General features: G+C 49.2%; 1 protein-coding gene across 2 annotated transcripts in view; it reads left to right on the plus strand.

The window, feature by feature from the left end:
• NFATC2 (nuclear factor of activated T cells 2) overlaps window positions 1-19,724 on the plus strand; it is a 73,586-nt gene that overhangs the window by 49,390 nt on the left and 4,472 nt on the right. The window contains exon 10 of one of the 2 annotated variants that reach the window (XM_026796445.2): window positions 16,631-16,718. The exons of the other annotated variant lie outside the window; for it this stretch is intronic. Coding sequence (XP_026652246.2) covers window positions 16,631-16,674 — 44 coding nt within the window. The 3' untranslated portion in view covers window positions 16,675-16,718. The remainder of the gene's footprint in view (window positions 1-16,630; window positions 16,719-19,724) is intronic. 2 annotated transcript variants of the gene reach the window in all.

The following is a 19,724-nucleotide window of genomic DNA, read 5'->3' on the forward strand; positions in this document are numbered from 1 at the left end:
GACAAGCTGAGTGTTCAGTGTGCAGTTCTGCTCATCCAGCGCCACTCAGAGTGTGTTACATCTCATCCCTGCATTTCCTTCCTGTGTTCTTTCATTCAGTACAAGAAAACCTCAGTCTGTCCCCGGGTACAGTGACATGAAATTCACTTCTTTCCATCACATCCAGCAGGAAGCTTTCCTTTCAGGCCAGCTCTGTTCTCCCTGGGCAGGAGTACTCCAGCAAACCCTGTCAGAGCCCAGAGTGCTGCTGCAGGGCTGAGCTCCCTGTGCCAGCCAGTGCTGGGAGCTCTGGCACGTCCTGAGCATCCTGCTGGCCCTGCCCGTGGATGCAGGGCTGGCACAGGCAGCTCTGGCAGCTGGGGGTCCACAGGGAACCCTCTGAGCTCTGGAGCTGCTCTGGCAGGGTCCTGCTGCCTGAGAGCAGCTGCTTTTCTCTCTAAACCCTGTCCTGAGCCCCTGCACAGACAGCACAGAGGTTGGTGGCTCTAGGGACAGATTTTAGCTTGGTTTGTAGCTGTTTCCATCTTGTGTCCATGCACGGAGTCAAGTAGCAAGGCAGGGCAGAGGGGAATGTTCTTGTCTGCTGGCATTTTAGACAGGGTGAATTTGAGTCCTACAAATGGGCTGGGGTTCAGTTTCGAGCAACAACTTGCATCTAAAAAAGCCATGCTCTGTTTTTAATTAGAACTCCTTTTCATAGAAGGTGTGGTCACTTCTGCTCAGGCAGACTTTGACTAAGAGTGAAGCCTGTATATTCTCCAAAACATTTTGCTCAAACACTCTAGCAAATCTATGTATTCATCAGGCTCATTCCTGGAGCTCTGACTCACATTATTACAGATTTTCTGTTCTCTGCTGGGACCTTGCAGCCCTCCCTCAGTACACTGCAGCTTTATTTTTGGATCACTGCTCTGTGGGTTTGTGTCAGGATCTCCATGCCCTGTCCTGTGCCTTTGTTTTCTAGAGGCAATGTAAAAAGAGGAAAAACCATCGTTCTGCTCCCAAACCCCTCAAGTCTGTTGGCAGGAAGCAGAAGGATCAGTCTGGGAGGAGGAAGGTCTGGGTTCAGTCTGAGCTTGGTCTTTCAGCAAAGTATTCAACTTCCCTGCACTTCAGTTTACCATCATTAAAAAGTGCTTTATCCTTCCCTCTTGTACAGTTAAGCATTAATTAATTTGTGTTAGTAGCACAGACATGGATTCTCAGAAAAATCCCTACACTTGCATACCTGAATATGAATTAAGTATTTGTATTGTTATAGCAGGCTCCATCTGCTCTTCTTCTTCACCTCTAGCAAAAATTCTCTGTTAAAAGCTCAGACAAATCCAGCCCCATTTGGAGACTGCCCTTTCCCAGCAGCCTCAAAGCATGCAAACCCAAACAAAGCGAGGAAAAGAAAAACCCTTACATCCCAAATCAGCACTAGAGGAAGGAAGAAAATGAACGGAGTGATTAAAACCATCGTTCCACTGGCACCTCTTTGTTCTGGAGCTCAGGAATCTGTAATTGGTGCAGGCAGTGCCCACAGGCGCTGTGTGACAAAGCGTTTCCTGTGCAGCACACAGGAACATGCAGAGCCCAGAGGAGCCCAGGGCTGCACGGAGGCACCGCTGCCTCTCCCTGGGCACCAAAGCCCAGCTCAGGGCTTTGAGGAGCAGGGCACGTTCCCCTTTGGAGGCTGGCTGTTATCACTGAAAGCACTCAGCTTTTGGGAGGCAGCCGGCCATTTGCAATGATAGTTTTGAAATGCTGGCAAAGAGTTACTTGAAAAAAAGAACTTGTTCGTGCAGTTGGGAATTGAAAGCTTCTAAACCACAATAAAGTCCTTTCCCAGACTTGCTGTCCATTTAGTCCAGGCTCATGGCATTCCTTAGACAGTCTGAATCACAGGCAGCAGACAGTTCTTACAAAGGAGACCATAGACACCCATCTGTTGGGAGGCATCTGCCAAAATAGACCGTACATTTACTTTGATTCCTTCAATCCACTTTCAATTTAAAGGGATAATAACAATAACATTTTTCACTCCAGTGCAGGGAAATGGTAATGGATTAACATTATTCCACTGCAGAAGGAGGCAGACAGGCTTGTCCCCAGCTCTCACAGCTGGGTGAAGCAGGATCAGAGCTTTGAGGGACTTGGCTCCAGCTGAGGCAAGAAGTCAGTGGTGGAACTGTGGCTCTCCTGGAGAATCCCAGACTTCCAGGTGCCCCCAGGTGTGCAGGAGCTGGAGCAGCACTGGCTGTGCTGGAGGTGGTTAGATCACATTGCACTGAGGGCAAGGACTGGCAGAGCTCCTGGCTCCTTTCTCTCCTGTCGTGCTGTACCTGTCAGAGAGCAGGAGGTGCATCCCAGCAGTGAGCATTGGCTGCAGGTCACTGGCACTGGGGCCAGCCTGCAGAAACATTCTCATTTCTTGGGGATGAATCTGGAGACTGAGCAAAGCTGCTGTGTGAGCAAGTGCAGGTGTGAGGAAAAGTGATCTTCTGGCTGCTTCACACAGAAATTCTTTCAGTGCAGTCAGAGTTGTACCAGTTTTGACAGCAGTTTTTAAAAATGAGGACTTTGGTGATGAGAGGTGTGCAGCTAGAAAATGGTTTATAACAAAACCATGTGAAGTAGGAAAGGGGATGAACTCATTCTGGTGCTGAAGTCTCCATTTTGCATTGAGCCAGAGAAGTGCTCTCTGCAAACCTCGAGCAGGGCTTGTGTTACACTCCAGCAGCTCACCACAGAGCTGGGCTGGTTAAGGTGGTTGGGTTTTTTTGGTTTTTAATTTTATTTTGCTAACACAGCTATTCTGGTGAAAAGCCTTGCAGAGACACAGCTTTGCTGGTGTCAGAGCCTGGGATCAGCACAGCCAGGGAACAGCAGCAGGGCTTTGTGCTGGGGTGGCTGTGCAGGGCAGGGGGCTGGTTCCTGCTCCTGGGAACAGGGTAAATGGGAACATGTGGGGAAATAGAAGGGATTTTTCTGTGGCAGTAATTGCAGAGCTCAGCCTGCTTGGTCTGTTGAGCCCCTCAGGATGAATCCCAGTAACTCCCAGCACAGGTGATGCCCTGAGCTGGATTCATGTCCAGGAGCAGGCTTTGCTGAGGGACCTGGTACCTGCAGCAAGGGGGTGTTTGCCCTCACAAATAGGGAAAATCCTAAAATCCTCTTAGCTCCCCTTCAGAACGAGCATGATGTAATTGAATATTAATCAGTGAATAGCTCACGTCCGCATGGCAGCTCGTGGCTTTTGCTAATTCTTTGCAAATTTCATTGCAGTTCTTGGAATATTAATAGCAATTTAAAAGTCCCTGTGTAACTTTTCTTACCGATCTTTTTACGTCCTATCCAAGAAAAAACGAAAATGTTAAAAATACAAGTGGCGTGTTTCGGGCTTTCAAAACTGAGACAGACAAAACTGATGCAACTTTGGGGCGGGAGGTTGATTGCATGATTGAAAAACCAGTCTCATGATTGCTGGAGGCCTGACTCATGAGCCCTGAACGCCTGGGTTTGGCATTGCTGCTCCTCACAGCTTCGTTTGGTACAAACTGAGTTCATGCTGGGAATGTGCAGAGGTGGGGAAAGAGCTTTTCTCCCCTTAAAGCTCGATGTAATAATGGGGAGGATTCAGCTCCTCCTGCAATGGCTCCTGAAAAGGACTCGACTCCTTTTTGAGCTGCAGTTTGAAATGCTGGGAGCAGCTGCACAGAGCCTTGCTGCTCGGAAAAGTTTGGAAAACATCTGCACATTTTTTTTTAACTGTTGTGAAATAAAATGCTTGGCAAGAATAACCATCTTAAAGATCTACAATCTTTTTATGGTGCAAACTGAAAGGCAGTTATGGAGTCTTCTACTGTAGAAAAATGCCTGGATTCTCAGCATTACTTGCACAAGCAGAATTTCTCAGCTTAGGTCTCCTCCTGCCAAGGAGTAGGGATAGTTGGTGGGGGAGTTTTTGTCTGTATAGACCTCTTGTCTCACAAGAATGGAGATCTAGAATTGATTAGCTTAAAATCTGGTTTTTTCCACCTGTTTTTCATAGTTTGTTATAAATAATAATGTAATTTATTTGTAATTAACTATACATCTAGAAATATAATAATAATTTGTAATCAGTATTTATTGATAAATCTCTGGCCGTTTTTAAATTAAGAAAATGAGGACAAATCATCTGAATTTCCCATCTGAGTTAGTTTTCTTGTGAGAACTCAGAGCAGTGAGAGCTGCTTTTCTGCCCAGCAGAAGCTGCTATGGCCTTACACTGCCCAACCCTTTTATTGCAGTTTCCTCACCAGCTCCAAGAGACTTCTGTGCTCACATTTGGATGCAGGGAGTGCTTAGAGGCATTTTTAAAGCAGATGTACAAGACAGTCCTGCACTGGCTGTGCGAGGTGCTCCATGACCTAATAGGTCACTGCAGCTCCTCTGATGTGAAAAGCATGCAGCACATCCTGGCTGTGCCAGGGGAGACTCAGGATGGATGGGGGAAGAACAAATACTTGAGACCATAAAACTTGAGCTGCTGGTTTGGATTTTCAGGCAGGTGCTGGCTTTCACACTCTCGCTCTGTAATACAGCTTTTTCTGTGTTTACCAAGAGAAACCTAAAATGTATAAACAATGCAGTTGTGTCTGAATCATCACTGAGTCCCCATGCTGCAGTTTTGCAAGCACAGAAATCTGGGCACACATCCAGCTGGGGATTTCACAGATGACTCCTCGCTCTAAGAGGGGTCTGTGCAAAAACCTGAAATCCAAGGATTCCCAATTTTGCAAGCATTCGTATCCTCCAGTTTGTGTGCACATCTCCAAGGGATGCTGCAGTCTGTTTGGAATTAAAACTCTGATCCCTGCAAATTTGCATGACTAATGGTCTGCAAATGACAGAAAACTTGGTCTGAGTTGGGTTTTGCCAGTGTTAGGTATAAAAGAGTTAAATCTTCAGCTACTGTTAGCTGGAGTTAAACCACTGAGGATCACAGAGCTGCACCACGAGCAGCTCTGGGTGACCCAGTGACAAACAAGGCTGACACTCCTCGTCTTCTTACACGTTCTCCTAATCCACACAGTTCCCATTTTAACCAAGCCATGTCCTTTTGTGGATTTTTAGTTTGGAAACTTTGCACTCCAAAATATAAACTAACCTCTGCCTTCAGCTGAACAAACACTGCTTCTTTAGAGTGAGATTACAATTCAGATGTAGTGAGAAAAGGATGATTGACTTCTGCCTGTGGATGCTGGAGTGCTAGGCTTGCACCTGAGGGGGAGTTCTTCCACGTGGATAATTGTCAGGTGTGGAAGTAAAGGGCAGAAGGGGCTGTCCCTTGCTCCTGGCTGTGGCATTGGACAGGGCTGGGTGTGCACCAGACCCTGAGCTCTGCACGAAGCTGGGACCCTGCACAAGCTGTGCCAGCAACGTGGTCCCTCCTCAGGGGTGACTTTGACTCTCTGCAAGGAGGGCAAAGGCAGCAGTGAATTAGAGAAGTGTGAGTTTGCAATCATTCCCTGTGACCAGCTCTGCCAGGGCAGTCTAGTCAAAGGTTCCCAAATTGTGGTGTGGTGTGGTTTGGTTTGGTTTCTTAATGATGGATGACTTCATCAGCCCTGAATGAATGGAGTCAAATGTAGGACAAATAGTGAGACACAGGAATGACTCCTGTGACATTTGCAATGGATGGCTGCTGGTTTATTTAGGTGGTTTTTAAGTTTCTTTGGAAAGAGTGAGAATGACTAAAAGAAGGGGGAACCACTTCATAAGTATGGGGGTCGGTGGTGAAAGTACTGTGACACTTAAACCTCCCTGGGCTCAGCATCTGTCATTATGAGCAGCTCTTTGGTGGGATCTGGCTTCCAGAAACTCCCCAGCCACGGGGCCAGAGCAGACACTGCATTCCCTTTGGGGTCAGATTCCTCCCAGAGCTGGGTTTTCATCAGCCACTTGTGGGCCTCCAGTTCTGCCCCTGGTCACCAGCAGAGGAATCTGAGCTTGGGACTCAGGGAAGTGCCCCAGTTCAAGGCACTGCAGATGAAGTCATTCTAATTCTGTACAAATGACGTTTGCAAAGGCTGGAAATAGCCTGGACACACCAGACATCAGGCAGATCCAGGCTTAAATCAGGAGTGAGGCAAACATGAGAGGAACTTTTAGCAGCTGCATTTTTAATTGTAGTTTCGGTTGTGTATCTTTCTTCCTTAAAACTGCATTGCATTTTCTCTTATCTGATTTCTTCTTTCATTTGCTTTGAGTGGGTGCTGTCTCTTTCCTTGGAAAGGAGTCCAAGATTGCAGCATCTAAGATTCCAGCAGGTAGACCCTGATTTTCAGCTAGGTAGGCTGGGTTACATGAGGGCTCTTCTGAAGCCATCCTGCAGCTTCATACCCTCAAATAACTTAGTGGTGTTGTAAGACATGTTTCCTTTTCTTAAAAATGCCGTTGTTTTTTATAAAAATTTTTCTTCAGGACAATTTTTATAGGCTGTTATTAAAACACAAAACTATTGCTATGTCTGTTTTAGAAATTAGTATCTCTGGGCCTTTGTTTTTTTCTTGGTTACACTTAATAGCTTTTCAAAACCAATGTAAATTTTAGATCAAGATTATGGCTTCAGAGAACTTCAGGTTGTTCAGATAACAGTCTTGGTTTAGATGCAGCACTGAGTGCTCCTGCAGTCTGTCATGCAGGGAAACATCTCTGCTTTCAGAGGCTGCTGCTGAGCACCAGTGTCAGTGCAGGGGCTGGAGGGAGCCTCTCCCACAGGGACGTTGCAGTGCAGCCCTCGGGGCCAGAACCTGGAAAATGATCCCACAGGGACATTGCAGTGCAGCTCTCAGGACCAGAACCTGGCAGATGATCCAGCCCTTGATGCCAGTGAGGCTGCAGTGATGCCTTGGTGTCAGAGTCTGTGTGAGCAGCACCAGGCACTCGCGCTCTCCTGAGTGAGCACACGCTGCTGGTCCACATGGGTGCAGTGCCCGAGCTCAGGCTGGCAGGATGGGACCTGCAGGATGAGGGGTAGCACAGGGCACAGCCTGCCCAGCTCCTGAGTGCCACAGAACCTCTCAGGATTAGCAAAGGGCAGCCTGCACAGCCCCTGGGTGCCTCTGGGGTCTCTCCCACCACCCCTCGGATGCTGGGTTATCTGGGGAGCCCCCGTCTGTGGCACGGAGGCAGAAATGCTTTGGCAGGGCAAGAAGTGAGGAAATGAATTTTCTTGTCTTTGAAAACAGCGTGGCCATGCCGGCTGGACAGCTCGAATTTGTTGTGATAGCAAAACAAGTTCTATGGAAACCATTGTGAGCCCCGAGCGAGGCTGCCCAGGAGAGTTGGGGAAAGCCGCTTTTGTTTGTTGTGCTTGGCATCGCTCTGCTCTGGATGAAGATGCTTTAATTTTGTGGGGAGACCCAAGAGAGCATTCCTGTTTTTCCATAGCAGAGAGCCTTCCAAGCTGGCATAAGCGTCCCCTCTTTCCAGCTGCTCCTTTCCAAACACACTGTGCCTCCTAAAGATAGTCTGTACAGTGGCTGGGGCTGGTGGAAAACATGAAGCCTGCATGGATTAGCCCAGGAATTCATTTGGGCTGACGAATTGGGTTTCCCTCTATAAACAGCAGTAGTGTTTTCATCTTCTGGACAGCACAGCCAGCTTCACGTCCTCCTGCTCCTCGCCCAGCCCTCCGCCTGTGTCCAGCCCAGCTGGGAGCACAGCAAGGCCTCTGCTGGGGATGGAAAACAGCCCGTGTTCAACGAGGTGTTTGCACCTATCCCCCCTCTCAGGCAGGTTTTTCCCAGCCCTTAGAAAAGGTGATGGGGTTATTTTGTTGGGCTGCTTTTTTTTTCTCCAGTTTATTTTTCTTTCCAGGTAAAAGGGAAATTAAAGCAGCTCCTTCTCCTTGGCTCAGTGACCTTACAGGCAGCCCACACTATGTGTTTTCTTTTCTACTTTGTTGAATTTTAAGTACAATGTGCTTAGCATCGGCAGGAGTTGGGGATTCTCTAGAGAGGATTTTGCCTCCCTTCCTTCCCCCAGGGCCCTGCACAGCATCGCTGCCTCCAGGGCCATGCTGCCCCTGCCAGGGGAGCACCCCAGGCACAGCACTGCTCCAAATGCACTTTGCTGTCACTTAGACTTAATTTTATGGCTTACTTAGTAAATAATGAGGAGTTATAATCACCCCACATCGTTCCTGTGGTTGCTTAGGAAAGGTGTGAAGGCCAATTTTGTGATCATGCTGCAGTTAGTGGTGGTTTGTATTTACCTGACTGTTCACTGATGGATGGTTTTGTCCATGTCCCTGGGTAACTGAGTGTGGAATTGGAGCTGTTGTGGATAAAAGCAGGGGATTTGATATTCAGCTGTCAAATGGAAGAATTGTTCAAGTGGTAAAGCTCTGTCCCTTAACTTAACCTAATCACCCTGTTTTCACACGTATAACCCACACCCCGTTAAAGATTTGTTCCTTGGAAATAAGTCTCAGCAAGCCTCCACCTGCTTATAACTCTGCAGTCTGCCCTGCCCTTTCAAGACTCTGATCCAGCCTGTCCTCTTTCTCAGTCACAGATAGCATTGCTTTTCCCCATCACAAGGTGGGATTTAAAAAAAAACAACTGGAAAAAAGCAGAAAACAAGCAAGTGGGTAGCAATGCCGTAATGGTTTGCAGTTTTGTTGATGAGTACACACTTGTGCAGCCTCCCCACTCCCCTGGTGTGACTGAGGGGAGTTTAGCCCCATTCCCACCTGAGTGAGGAGGGGGAGCCCTGGGGTGCTCTCAGGACAGCCTTTCCTGTCTGGGTCCTCCAAGCAACCTCTCTGCTCTGGGTGTGCAGCTGGAGCATCAGCCACACGAGGCAGACAAAGGCCAGCAGATTTCCTAAAGGCTGACAGCTGGATGCAGATGGCATTCTCAAATTAAGACAAGCCCAACGCAGTTGCTGTCTGGCCCCTTCCCATGCAGGGCCAGGCTGGGCACCTCACACCCCTGGGAGGGAAAGAAAACAGCTGAGGGTGTTTCTGAGCACCTAGAATGAGGAGTCCCCAGTGGGGCCAGCCACCCTCCTGAGTCACAGGAGCTGTGGCCAGAGGGCTGCAGCCTGTCTCTCCTGGGGGTCATCCTGCTCCTAGCCAGGGTTGGCAGTGACCAAACCCTCTGGGGACTCTGCTGGCTGTGGCCACTCCCCGTGGTGATCTCCAGCCCAAAGACAAACAGGGTGATTATTTTCAGTGTTGATTAGTCATGCTGAGGGGTTGCTCACGGTGCTGCCAAGGGGACCCCAAAGAAAGCCCCGTGTGTGACCCGTGTGTGACCCAGGCAGGGCAGAGCACACTCCCAGCCCACCAACAGGATGTTGGCTGCTGACTTGGCCATGAGACATAGCCCAGCTCTGCCTGAGGGGGCTCTCCCAAGGCCTCTGCTTGCTGTCAGTTCAAAACAGGGGAAGTTTCCAGCTCTGTGATGCTCCTTCTGCCCTCTCCCAGCACCCACAGCAGCAGGAACTTGTTCTGAAGTTTCCAAGGCTTAACCACCCACTTCAGCTTGAGCAAATTTCAACTTCTTGGCCGAGGAGCAGGAGCACACAGCCTCGGGGATGGTTTTTCCCATCACTGCCATGTTTAGGTCTCTTAATGTGGCATTTTTGTAGTACCTGGGACATTCCCTTCCCTTCACCAGGCCTGTTCTGGCACAACTCCAGTGTGGTTGGAGGCATGGCATGCGCTCCGTGCCAAGCAGGCCTGCAGTGCCAGGGGACAGCCAGGGCTGGCTGGGACAGGCTCTGCACATGGCCTGCAGCCCATGGCCAGGTGTCTGAGCCTCTGGAGCTGGGGGAGCACAGCTCAGGATGGACACGTCCTGCTGCTTCCTTAGGCCATCCCAAAGGATGTTCCCTTAGGCCATCCCTAAGGCCATTCCCTTAGGCCATCCCAAGGCCTTTCCCTTAGGCCATCCCTAAGGCCATTCCCTTAGGCCATCCCAAAGGCCATTCCCTTAGGTCATCCCAAAGGCCATTCCCTTAGGCCATCCCTAAGGCCTTTCCCTTAGGCCATCCCAAAGGCCATTCCCTTAGGCCATCCCTAAGGCCATTCCCTTAGGCCATCCCAAAGCTGTTCCCTTAGGCCATCCCAAAGCTGTTCCCTTAGGCCATCCCAAGGCCATTCCCTTAGGCCATCCCAAAGGCTGTTCCCAGTCCTGCTCAGGACTCCCTGTGGTGTTCCTGGAGGTGCTGGGCACAGCCTGTGCCCCATCCTGAGGATGACACGTGCTTGTCCCTGTGTGTGTGTGATGTGACACATGGCTGGGTGTGTCACCCCAGTGCTCCAGTTCAGAATGAGCTCCCAGGTCCCTTCAGGAACTGGCCTTGCTGCAGGCTCCGTGTGGTGGCCCTGCTCTGTGTGAGTGACCAGGCCACTTCTGTCCTGCTGGCAGCCCCCCTCGTGCCAGCACTGCTCACAGGGATGGCTGGGGATGTGCCCTTGGCCCTGCTGCTGCTGTGTGCTCCAGCTGTCCGTGGCTGGTTCCCTCTGCAGGACAGACAGCATTCCCATTGAATCCCCATTCCTGGCCTGCCAACTGCTGCTGAGTGTGTGCTGGGCTCCAATGAGATCATGTCAGACCTAAGCGAGTTTGATCTTTCTCTTGGGCAGAGGGTGTTTTATCATGCTGTGGTTCCAAGGCCGCTGTTGGTGGGTTGGAATTCTCCCAGGAAGTGTAGCAGTGCATGGTTAAATGCAGAGTAATAGGTTCAGTATGAGGCACGGAGCTGTGAGCTGGCTGAGCACACTTGTGTTTAAAGGAAAACGTGGTTACACAGCTGGGGAGGGATCAGGATGGGCCTGCCAGGCATCCCAGACCTTGCAGCGTGCCCCTGGGACACTGCCTGAGCACAGGATTCACCTCCTCCTGCCTGGCCTGGGGTCCACACAGCTCCCAGACCTCACAGCTGGAAAACTGGGCATGGCTCATCATGAAATCCCAGGCAGGATTCCCTGGGGCAGTCTCTTTGGGTGGTGGTTCCTACATCTTGATCTGGAATTGGGATATCTGAACTAATTGAGGGAGATCTGGAAATAATTGAGGGCTAATTTCTGAGCAAATGTAGGTTATTGCTGTTGTGGTGAGGTTGGGAATTGCCCAACCTCAGCAGTATGGGCTGCACTTCAGCTGAAGGTGAACCTCAGCTGGACATGGAGGAGCTCATTCTGTTTCTGGTAATTGGTAGCTCTTCTTTTCTCTTTCCTTTAATGCTTTTTCTTTTCTTTCATCTTCTGTTCATATTGGAAACAAAAGTTTTCTTGTTCAAGCCATTGATTCAGATTGAAAGTTTGAAGGCTTTGGATGATGCAGATAACATTTTTCTTGTTCTCTCAAGCTGTTTACTGTCAGATGTTCCTGGCCTTCTTGAGGCAAGATGTAAACCCAGTTACAGTATCTGGTCTTTTGCACTCCTTTTTCCAGTTATCCCTGTCTCTTATAATTAGGTCTGTCTCATGGTCTCTGATTTATACATACACCCCATAGTATTGTATAGTATTTTTATTAGCACATTATTTTATGGTAGAAACCTCAGCACTCTGTTGTGGCAGATGCTGCTTTGACTCTAAAGTTAAAAAAAGCAGTTCCTCTCTCAAAGGAGTTGCAGTCAGAGTGCAAAATAAGAGCAAACAGCTGGATGTGGGCAGACACACAGTATCTTGTATGTGGCACCTCCTTAACATTATTAGATGTGAATTGTAACACTCTGTCAGTAAGCAGTTAAATATTTCATGGTCTGGATGCTTTCCAGCTGCCTTTGAGCAGTAACTGCAGCCCCCAAGTGCTGGATTGCTGTTGGCAGGACTGCAGAGCTGCTGCCCATCTCTGCCCTTGGAGGCACTTCCCAAAGGGGGGAAGAATCTTCCCCCAAATATTCATTTGTGGAAGGATGTGGACGCACGATAGAAGAAATAATCCGTGTGTGAAAGTGATTTTGTGTGTTCCCCTGCTCAGAGTGGTGCTGTGCCCATGGTCCTGCTGACAATCAGGCAGATGGGAGCAGATGCCTCGTGCAGGTTTCTGGGCTGGGGCTGCTTGTCCAGCAGAGGGATTGCAGGCACAGGGAGATCTGCATGTCTGGGTTTGCTTGGCAGAATTCCTCACAGGCCACTTGTGTATCTTCCCTGTTACCTTAGGACAGGGATTTTCTGCTGTTTTCCCCTGAGAACCAGGCTCAGGACTCAGGTCAGACATGTCAGGAGGGCAAGCTGGAGTGGGGAGAAGCTGGGGTTCTGCAGGGCTCTCAGCCCTTCAGAGGGGACGTGGCAGAGTGAGGACACAGCACAAGATAAGATGCCAGAGAATTAGAGCCAGTGAATAGTTTTGTGGATTAATAGACATAAGCACTAGAGCTCAAGGGAGGGAAACAGATTCCATTATTGACTGTTCATCCCCTGCAAAACTGCCTAAAGGGAAGGCTTAATATGGTTTGTTTTCCCTTAATTAAACATTTGTTACATGGTTTGTTTCCCCTCAATTAAATATTTGTTCTGGTTGTTCCTTTGTGACAGAAATAAAAAAGCAGCAGCATTGCCTATCTTGTACTTTCAGCTAATCCTGAACGTGCTGTAGCTGCTCTTCTGCCCTCCCCCCAATTATTTCCTGTAAAAATGCCTTTCTTGCATCCATTCCCTTTTCTCTCTCTGTTTTTGAATCACTTTGCTGAATGACTCATCCTGCCCCAGTAAATAGGTTAACTTTAGGAGAATGATGAAACTGCACAGTGACATGTGGATAGAGAGGTGTTACTCGTGTGCTTTCCCTGCAGTTGCTGTTTTAGAGCTGTTGTGGTGTCCAACACCAATTTCATCAGGTTTTAAACCATGAGGTGCTGCTGCAGGGAAAAGGCATCACCAACCTCCTCTGCTTGTGCTGGTTTCGATCTAAAAGAAATGTGTCTTAGTACAAATGGCACTGCTTATCTCAGCAGCTCTGGATCAATCCCGAGGTCCAAACCATGCCCAATAAACCAGACAGGAGCAACTTCCCCCCCTGTGCTTTGCAGCAGCACAGTCAAGAGTTAGCAGTGACAAAATGAGGGCTCTTGCCTTGTGCTTCCTAAGTCTCAGTCCATGAGCCTCATATTTCTGCATGGGTTAGCCAAGTTACATGGTTTATAAAATGAACTCCATCCCCTTCTGGTATAAGTTTTTGTGTATTTATTTATTATGTGCTCATTCTACTTGGAATATTTTACTTGGTCTTGTTGCATGTAAACTAAAGCTAAATACAAACTTCATCTTTTCTCAGTAACTCACTGAGTATCAAGGAGAGAGAGCCAACTCCATGACTCAAACACGTGTCCCTTCCTTGCAGCTGCAGCCAAAACTCTCTGGCATCAGAGTGCTGCAGAATGAAAGTCAGATCTAAATATATGTGAGCAGAAAGAAAGTCAGTTAAAAAAAGACTTTGTTATGGAAAGCTACTACAAACCAAATCCACGGTGGCCTGGAGTTCCTCATCACACCCAGGCTGATCTAGTTTTCCACTTGCAAGGTACTCTTCCCAAAGCAGCTGCTGACACTGGTGGAGGAGCTGCACAGGGCCAGCTCAGCTCCTTGCAGCCCCTTTCTGCCTCCTGTGTGGTGACCAAACAGATTTCAGGGGTTTGCCTGATCAAGCACAGGATATTTATCACCATCATAGTGAACAGGAATACAGGAGCTTTTCTTTCATGCCCATGTAGTTCTGGCAGTGCCAGCATTGATACCCAGAGCCAGTCCTTGGTCAGTAACCTGGGAAGGGCCTGGGCAGTGCCTGGCCCTGGGTGCCACCCTGAGCACCATCCTTGGGTTGGTGTCAGTGTCTGCAGGGCTCTGGACAGAGGAAGGGTTCAGAGAATGAGATTGAAAGAAGCAGAAACACCCCAGTTTGCTGGGGTGCCTCTCCCAGCTGTGCTCCAAGTGTCTGACACAGCCCCCTAAACCCAGCTCAGGGGGTCTGAGCCTGCAGAACAGCTCCAAGGGCTGCCCACAGGCATCTGCTGAAGCCTGCTGGGGCAGGAGGAAAAGGACATGAACTTGTTCCTGAAGGTTCCTCTTCTTCCTCCAGTCCATGTGTGGGCAGGACTTGCACCAGTCTCAGAACTGCCTGATGAAAAAAGTGGTGACAATATGCTGAAATCCATCGAGCAAACAGGAAATCACACTGGAGCAAAAACTGCTCTTTGTGGTGTTGCAGCCAGCAGCCAGGATAGAATCCCAGCTCGTGTGTGCATGTGTGTCCTGCAATATCACAATTCCCTGGGGCATGGACAAGTGCCTTGAAAACTCAGTAGATTCAAACAGGGATCAAATGGGTGAAATAACTGAAAGCACCACAAATGGCACCCATCATTCTTAGCACTGTTCCCTTCAGCTCATAGGGCAGCCTTTGGCAGCTGTTTCTGCAGGAGAACGTGTCATTTGTGCTGTAATTGTCCTCCTGCCTGAGTGAGCTCAGCACCTGATGGTGCTTTGGGCTCTCAAGGGTCTCAAGCCCTGCCCAAGGCCTTCAAAGCAGCCCTGCAGGGCTCCTGGGGGTGCTGCTCTCTGCCCCATCCCCACAGCCAGCAGAGTGCATTTGCAGAGGGTGTAGCTCATCCTGTGCAGGCTGTCACCTCTCAGGCCATTTTCTCTCAGCTGAGCAGGATTGTTGGAGTTCCAGGAGCGTGACCTCCCAGCCTTTGTGCGTTTTGCAGCCCAAAGCAGGTCTGTGGCAGGTCTGGTCCTTCAGGGATGCTTGGCCAGGCCCTTTGGCAGGATGATGACAGAGCTGGAGTCCCCAGCCTGGAGTCCCCCCATTCCCCTCTGGGTCACTTTTCCTGCCAGCTTTGAGGCTGTTGAACTTGTCTGGAAGTACAGTGACAATAATGAAAGTGCTTAGAGAACCCTTAGTGTTTCTGAGGTGGTGTCACAGACAGATTTGTGTTTTGAGTACTTCCTTCCTGCTAGTTTTGATCTACAGTGTGTTTAGGGCATTGCATTTTTTTTAGCAGAAATGCTATCTTTATTTTTTGCTCTTTTCTTGCAGGCACACCCAGCTTCCTGTTAAATTTGGGTAGGACAATACTAAAGATACCAATTGTTTGATTTTTGCACCACACTCTGGCACTGTGCTCAAATATAAGGGAAGGATATTGAAATGTCATAGTGCAATCCAGATCCTGTAAATCCAGAGCAGTTCAGATATTGATTTCAGTTGGGATGGGCTTTAGCCAAAAATATGCATTTTATTTAGATGCTGTTTTCATCAGATATCTGTATTATGTTGCTAAATTCATGGAAAGATGCCAATGGGATTGGAGTCTATTGATACTCCCTCAGCAAAAATGCATCCTGGGACTTGAGTTGCCACTTAGTTTGAGGTCAGCAACCTCTTCCAAGAGTTTGGTTAATTAGTGGGGGTGAGCTGATTGCTGCTGGGCCGGAGGGCGTGGAGGAGGCTCTCAGGTGACACAGACTCCATGGGTTACAGAAAATTGCCAAGACAGATGCAGGGTGCATCCCTTGGCATTATTTCAGTGAGGAGGGAGCCCTGGGTTTGATGTGCAATTAAACCTTTAGAACCTCTCAGTGATTGTGTATCCCCATTTTCCAGGAATAAAGCCTTGAATTGCTGTTGGTTTCTAGAACAACCCCTCACACTCCCAGTACTTTCCCCAGCACAGTTTGTTGGTTTGGGCTCCTGTGCCTGGAGCACCCAAAGTGGCGTTTCCCAGCCAGGGAGTCGCTGTGCTCTCCCTGTGTGCAGGAGCTATTTTCCAAATGCAGAGTATAAAATAGGCTGTGTACTGAGTGGGAGGTTCCAGGGCATGATACGTGGCTGCACAATCCCTGGGAGCCAAGCAAAATACTGCTTTTCTATATATAGGCACCTGAAATCCAGCAGCAAAGACACTTCTGAATCCTGCACTCAAAACTGAGTTTTTAAGAAGCACTTTTTACTCCTTAATATTGCAAATTTTTATTATTATTTCCACATGGTTCTGCAGGAGTGCTAAATTCTTTCATGGTGAATTCAAAAGAAATCTAAAAAGATTAAGCAATTTTAAAAAGGCAGAAAATTTTAAATACTGCCTTTTCCTGAGGAAAATAAGTCACTGTATTTGCATTTGAAGCAAGGACTGTAACTTTCATGATTTCTTTGCCCAGATCTTTCCAGTTCTGTACAATTAAGGCAAAGTCTGATTTTCACAGCCACTGTGGTTGGATCTCTCAGCTAAAAGGGACTGAGTTTGGATCTTATCTGGGCACTGGGTTGACTTCAGGAGTGAATTTTGCCAAGGCAGTGACGAGTCTGACCTGGCTCACAGGTCCCAGGGACCCCTGGAGTCTCAGACAATCATCAGCTTTTCACCTTTTGTCACCAATCCAGGACTGTAAGTTTTGGAATATCCGTTTTTAGATAATATCAGCTGAGAAAAGAGGGGGGAAAAGTAAAATCTAGTGCTGGAGCTGAGCAAACAGAGAGGTCAGGGGTTAAATTCTGCCTGTGTGTTGTATATGCTGAAATGTCCTTTTATGAAATTAACCCTCAAATGGAAGAGTAGCTGAAAGCTGTAACACTTGGCCATGCAGCATAGGTCAAAGGTTACCTTTATTCTCAAAAATGGTTTTGCAAATCTTTTTCAGAGCTGATAGATACACACCTTAGCTGGATACAAAACATTATATGAAAAAGAATGACTGTGATCTTTGATCCAAGCAATCAAAAAGAAAGGTAATTGGTATTTTTCTGCCTTTTCTCCAGCTGTGTGTTTCTCTTAATCTTTATTTATTTAGTTTTTCAATTAAGAAGTCATGCCCCTTTTTATTTGGCGTAGAGATTTAAAATATATAGTTTTATTTAATTTTATTTATTTTAATATTCTTTTTCTTCCCCACTTGTGTAGCACAGAGCTGGGGCCTGGTGGGCAGGGAAGGAGAGGTGGGGCTGTGCATGCTGGGCTAAAGGATCCCATCCTTCCAGGCAGGGCAGGTCTGAGGGCACTGTGCCAGCCAGGGTCGGCTTTGCTGCACCAGGTCCTGCCCAGGGCTCTGCTTTGCATGTCCCAGTTCCTGCTGGCCATGGAGCACTGCAGGGAGGAGCCACTGGGCTGAGCCAAGCCTTCCTGAGGAGCCCTCACTGCTGCAGGGTCCCCAAAGGGTCAGTGCCACCTGTGTGGGGCACCCAGGGCATCCCTGGTACCCAGGGGATCTGTGGGATTGTCCCAGAGGGTCAGTGCCACATCCCTGGTACCCAGGGGATCTGTGGGATTGTCCCAGAGGGTCAGTGCCACCTGTGTGGGGCACCCAGGGCATCCCTGGTACCCAGGGGATCTGTGGGATTGTCCCCAGAGGGTCAGTGCCATATGTATGGAACACCCATGGCATCCCTGGTACCCAGGGGATCTGTGGGATTGTCCCAGAGGGTCAGTGCCACATCCCTGGTACCCAGGGGATCTGTGGGATTGTCCCCAGAGGGTCAGTGCCATATGTATGGAACACCCATGGCATCCCTGGTACCCAGGGGATCTGTGGGATTGTCCCAGAGGGTCAGTGCCACATCCCTGGTACCCAGGGGATCTGTGGGATTGTCCCCAGAGGGTCAGTGCCATATGTATGGAACACCCATGGCATCCCTTGTACCCAGAGGATCTGTGGGATTGTCCCAGAGGGTCAGTGCCACCTGTGTGGCACACCCGTGGCATCCCTGGTACCTGGGATGCGTGGGTGGCACAGTGCAGAGGGGTGTGAGTGTGGCACCCTCACAGGGTGCCATTGCCCCCTCAAGGGGCTCCCTTTGTCCCTGGGCTGCTGGCACACAGCCCAGTGTCACCCACAGGAGCACACCCCAGTTTCCATGGGAGGATGAGGGAGGCCTGGCTGTCAGTGGGGCTTGGGCAGGGCTGGTGCCCACCAGGGACACAGACTGCCCCCACACTCCAGCAGCCCCTGGGTCACCTCCCTGGCACCCCAGGGCTCTGTCCCACTCCCACAGCAGCAGCAGGTGACACAGGACACGCTGAGGGTGCCCAGGCAGGCGTTTCCCTGACCTGCATGGCTGCTGGCAGCTGTGATTTCAATATCTTTCTTTATGATTTAATCTTTCACTATCTTGCATGTGTGCCTGTGGCCTCATTTAATCAGTTCTCTCATTAAGCAGATCAATAGTGGTGTGCTCCAGAGCAACCAGTGCCAGGCACCTTAAACAACAATGTTTTATTTATTAATCACATCATCTCCTGTTCCTCTCAGCTAGAAATGAGCAAATAATGACAACTGATACTTGAGATACATTTTAACCACACTGCCAAGAAGAGATAGCTGGGAGTTCAGAAGAGCAGCTTCAGCACACGCTCTGGGCTTCCTCTGAGGTTTAGGCACAGCTCAGTTGCTGATTTGCTCCAGGCAAATTTGGTCCAGACTCAGTTTGGTGTTTTGGTTCAGGCTCAGTTTCTGGTTTGGTTCAGGCTCAGTTTCTGGTTTGGTTCAGGCTCAGTTTCTGGTTTGGTGCAGCCAGATTTGGTCCAGGCTCTGTTTGCTGACTTAGTCCTGGCTCTGTTTGCTGGCTTGGTCCAGGCTCACTTTGCTGTTCAGGTTCAGGCTCAGTTTCTGATCTGGTCCAGGCTCAGTTTCTGATTTGGTTCAGGCTCAGTTTGCTGCTTTGGTTAAGCCAGATTTGGTCCAGGCTCTGTTTCTGGTTTGGTCTATTCAGATTTGGTTCAGTCTCAGTTTGTTGTTTTGGTTCAGGCTCAGTTTCTGGTTTGGTCCGGTCTCAGTTTGCTGTTTTGGTCTAGGCTCAGTTTCTGCTTTGGTCCAGTCTCAGTTTGTTGTTTTGGTTCAGGCTCAGTTTCTGGTTTGGTCCAGTCTCAGTTTGCTGTTTTGGTCTAGGCTCAGTTTCTGATCTGGTCCAGTCTCAGTTTGTTGTTTTGGTTCAGGCTCAGTTTCTGGTTTGGTCCGGTCTCAGTTTGCTGTTTTGGTCTAGGCTCAGTTTCTGCTTTGGTCCAGGCTCAGTTCCTGCTTTGGTGCAGCCCTCTGTCAGACCTGGCTGTGGGCACACGTGCTCTCAGTCCTGGAGCAGATCCCCAGGGATGTGTGACCTCTCTGGCCTCGGGCTGGAGGTGATTTCCAGCCATGCCTTGGGATCATTCCTGTTAATTCACATTTTGTTTGCCTTTAGGGACTCTGGTTGTAGGGTTTAGTGCTGGGACAAGCCCTGACACACTCTAGTGATGCCCAGCCTCACCTGCACCTAACACTCCTCTCTTGGACTGGATTTGGGTGAAGCTCAGGGTGATTGTGGGACATTCAGGCCAGGGATAACAGGGAGCTCTGGACCCTCAGGTTCTCACAAAACCCCCAATTTTCCATGTGGGAGAGCTGGAGGGAGCGGTGCTGGGTGTGCCTGTCCATTGGGTTAATGCTCACACTGTTCCCCTGCACCTTTCAGCCCTGCTCAGGCTGCAGCCCCTGTAAGCTCAGCCCACAGAAGCCACTGCTGGCCTCAGGGGAGGGAAAGTGAAGTTTGCAGGCTGAGTCAGCATTTCACCACAGCATCTCACCTGCCCAGAGCCGGCCCTAAAGAGGGAACAACCAAAGCTGGACACTCAGAGCCTCTTCAGGGAGCCCCACTGAATTATCTGCTGTGTTTCACTTCATGTTTAACCCTTCCTAGAGGCAGATGACTGCTGGCTCTGCTGTTTCCATGACTGTATAGATAAAAGGAATAGGTAAAACTCATCTG

Source organism: Zonotrichia albicollis, chromosome 17, assembly GCF_047830755.1.
Source record: "Zonotrichia albicollis isolate bZonAlb1 chromosome 17, bZonAlb1.hap1, whole genome shotgun sequence".
NCBI classification, from domain to species: Eukaryota; Metazoa; Chordata; class Aves; order Passeriformes; family Passerellidae; genus Zonotrichia; species Zonotrichia albicollis.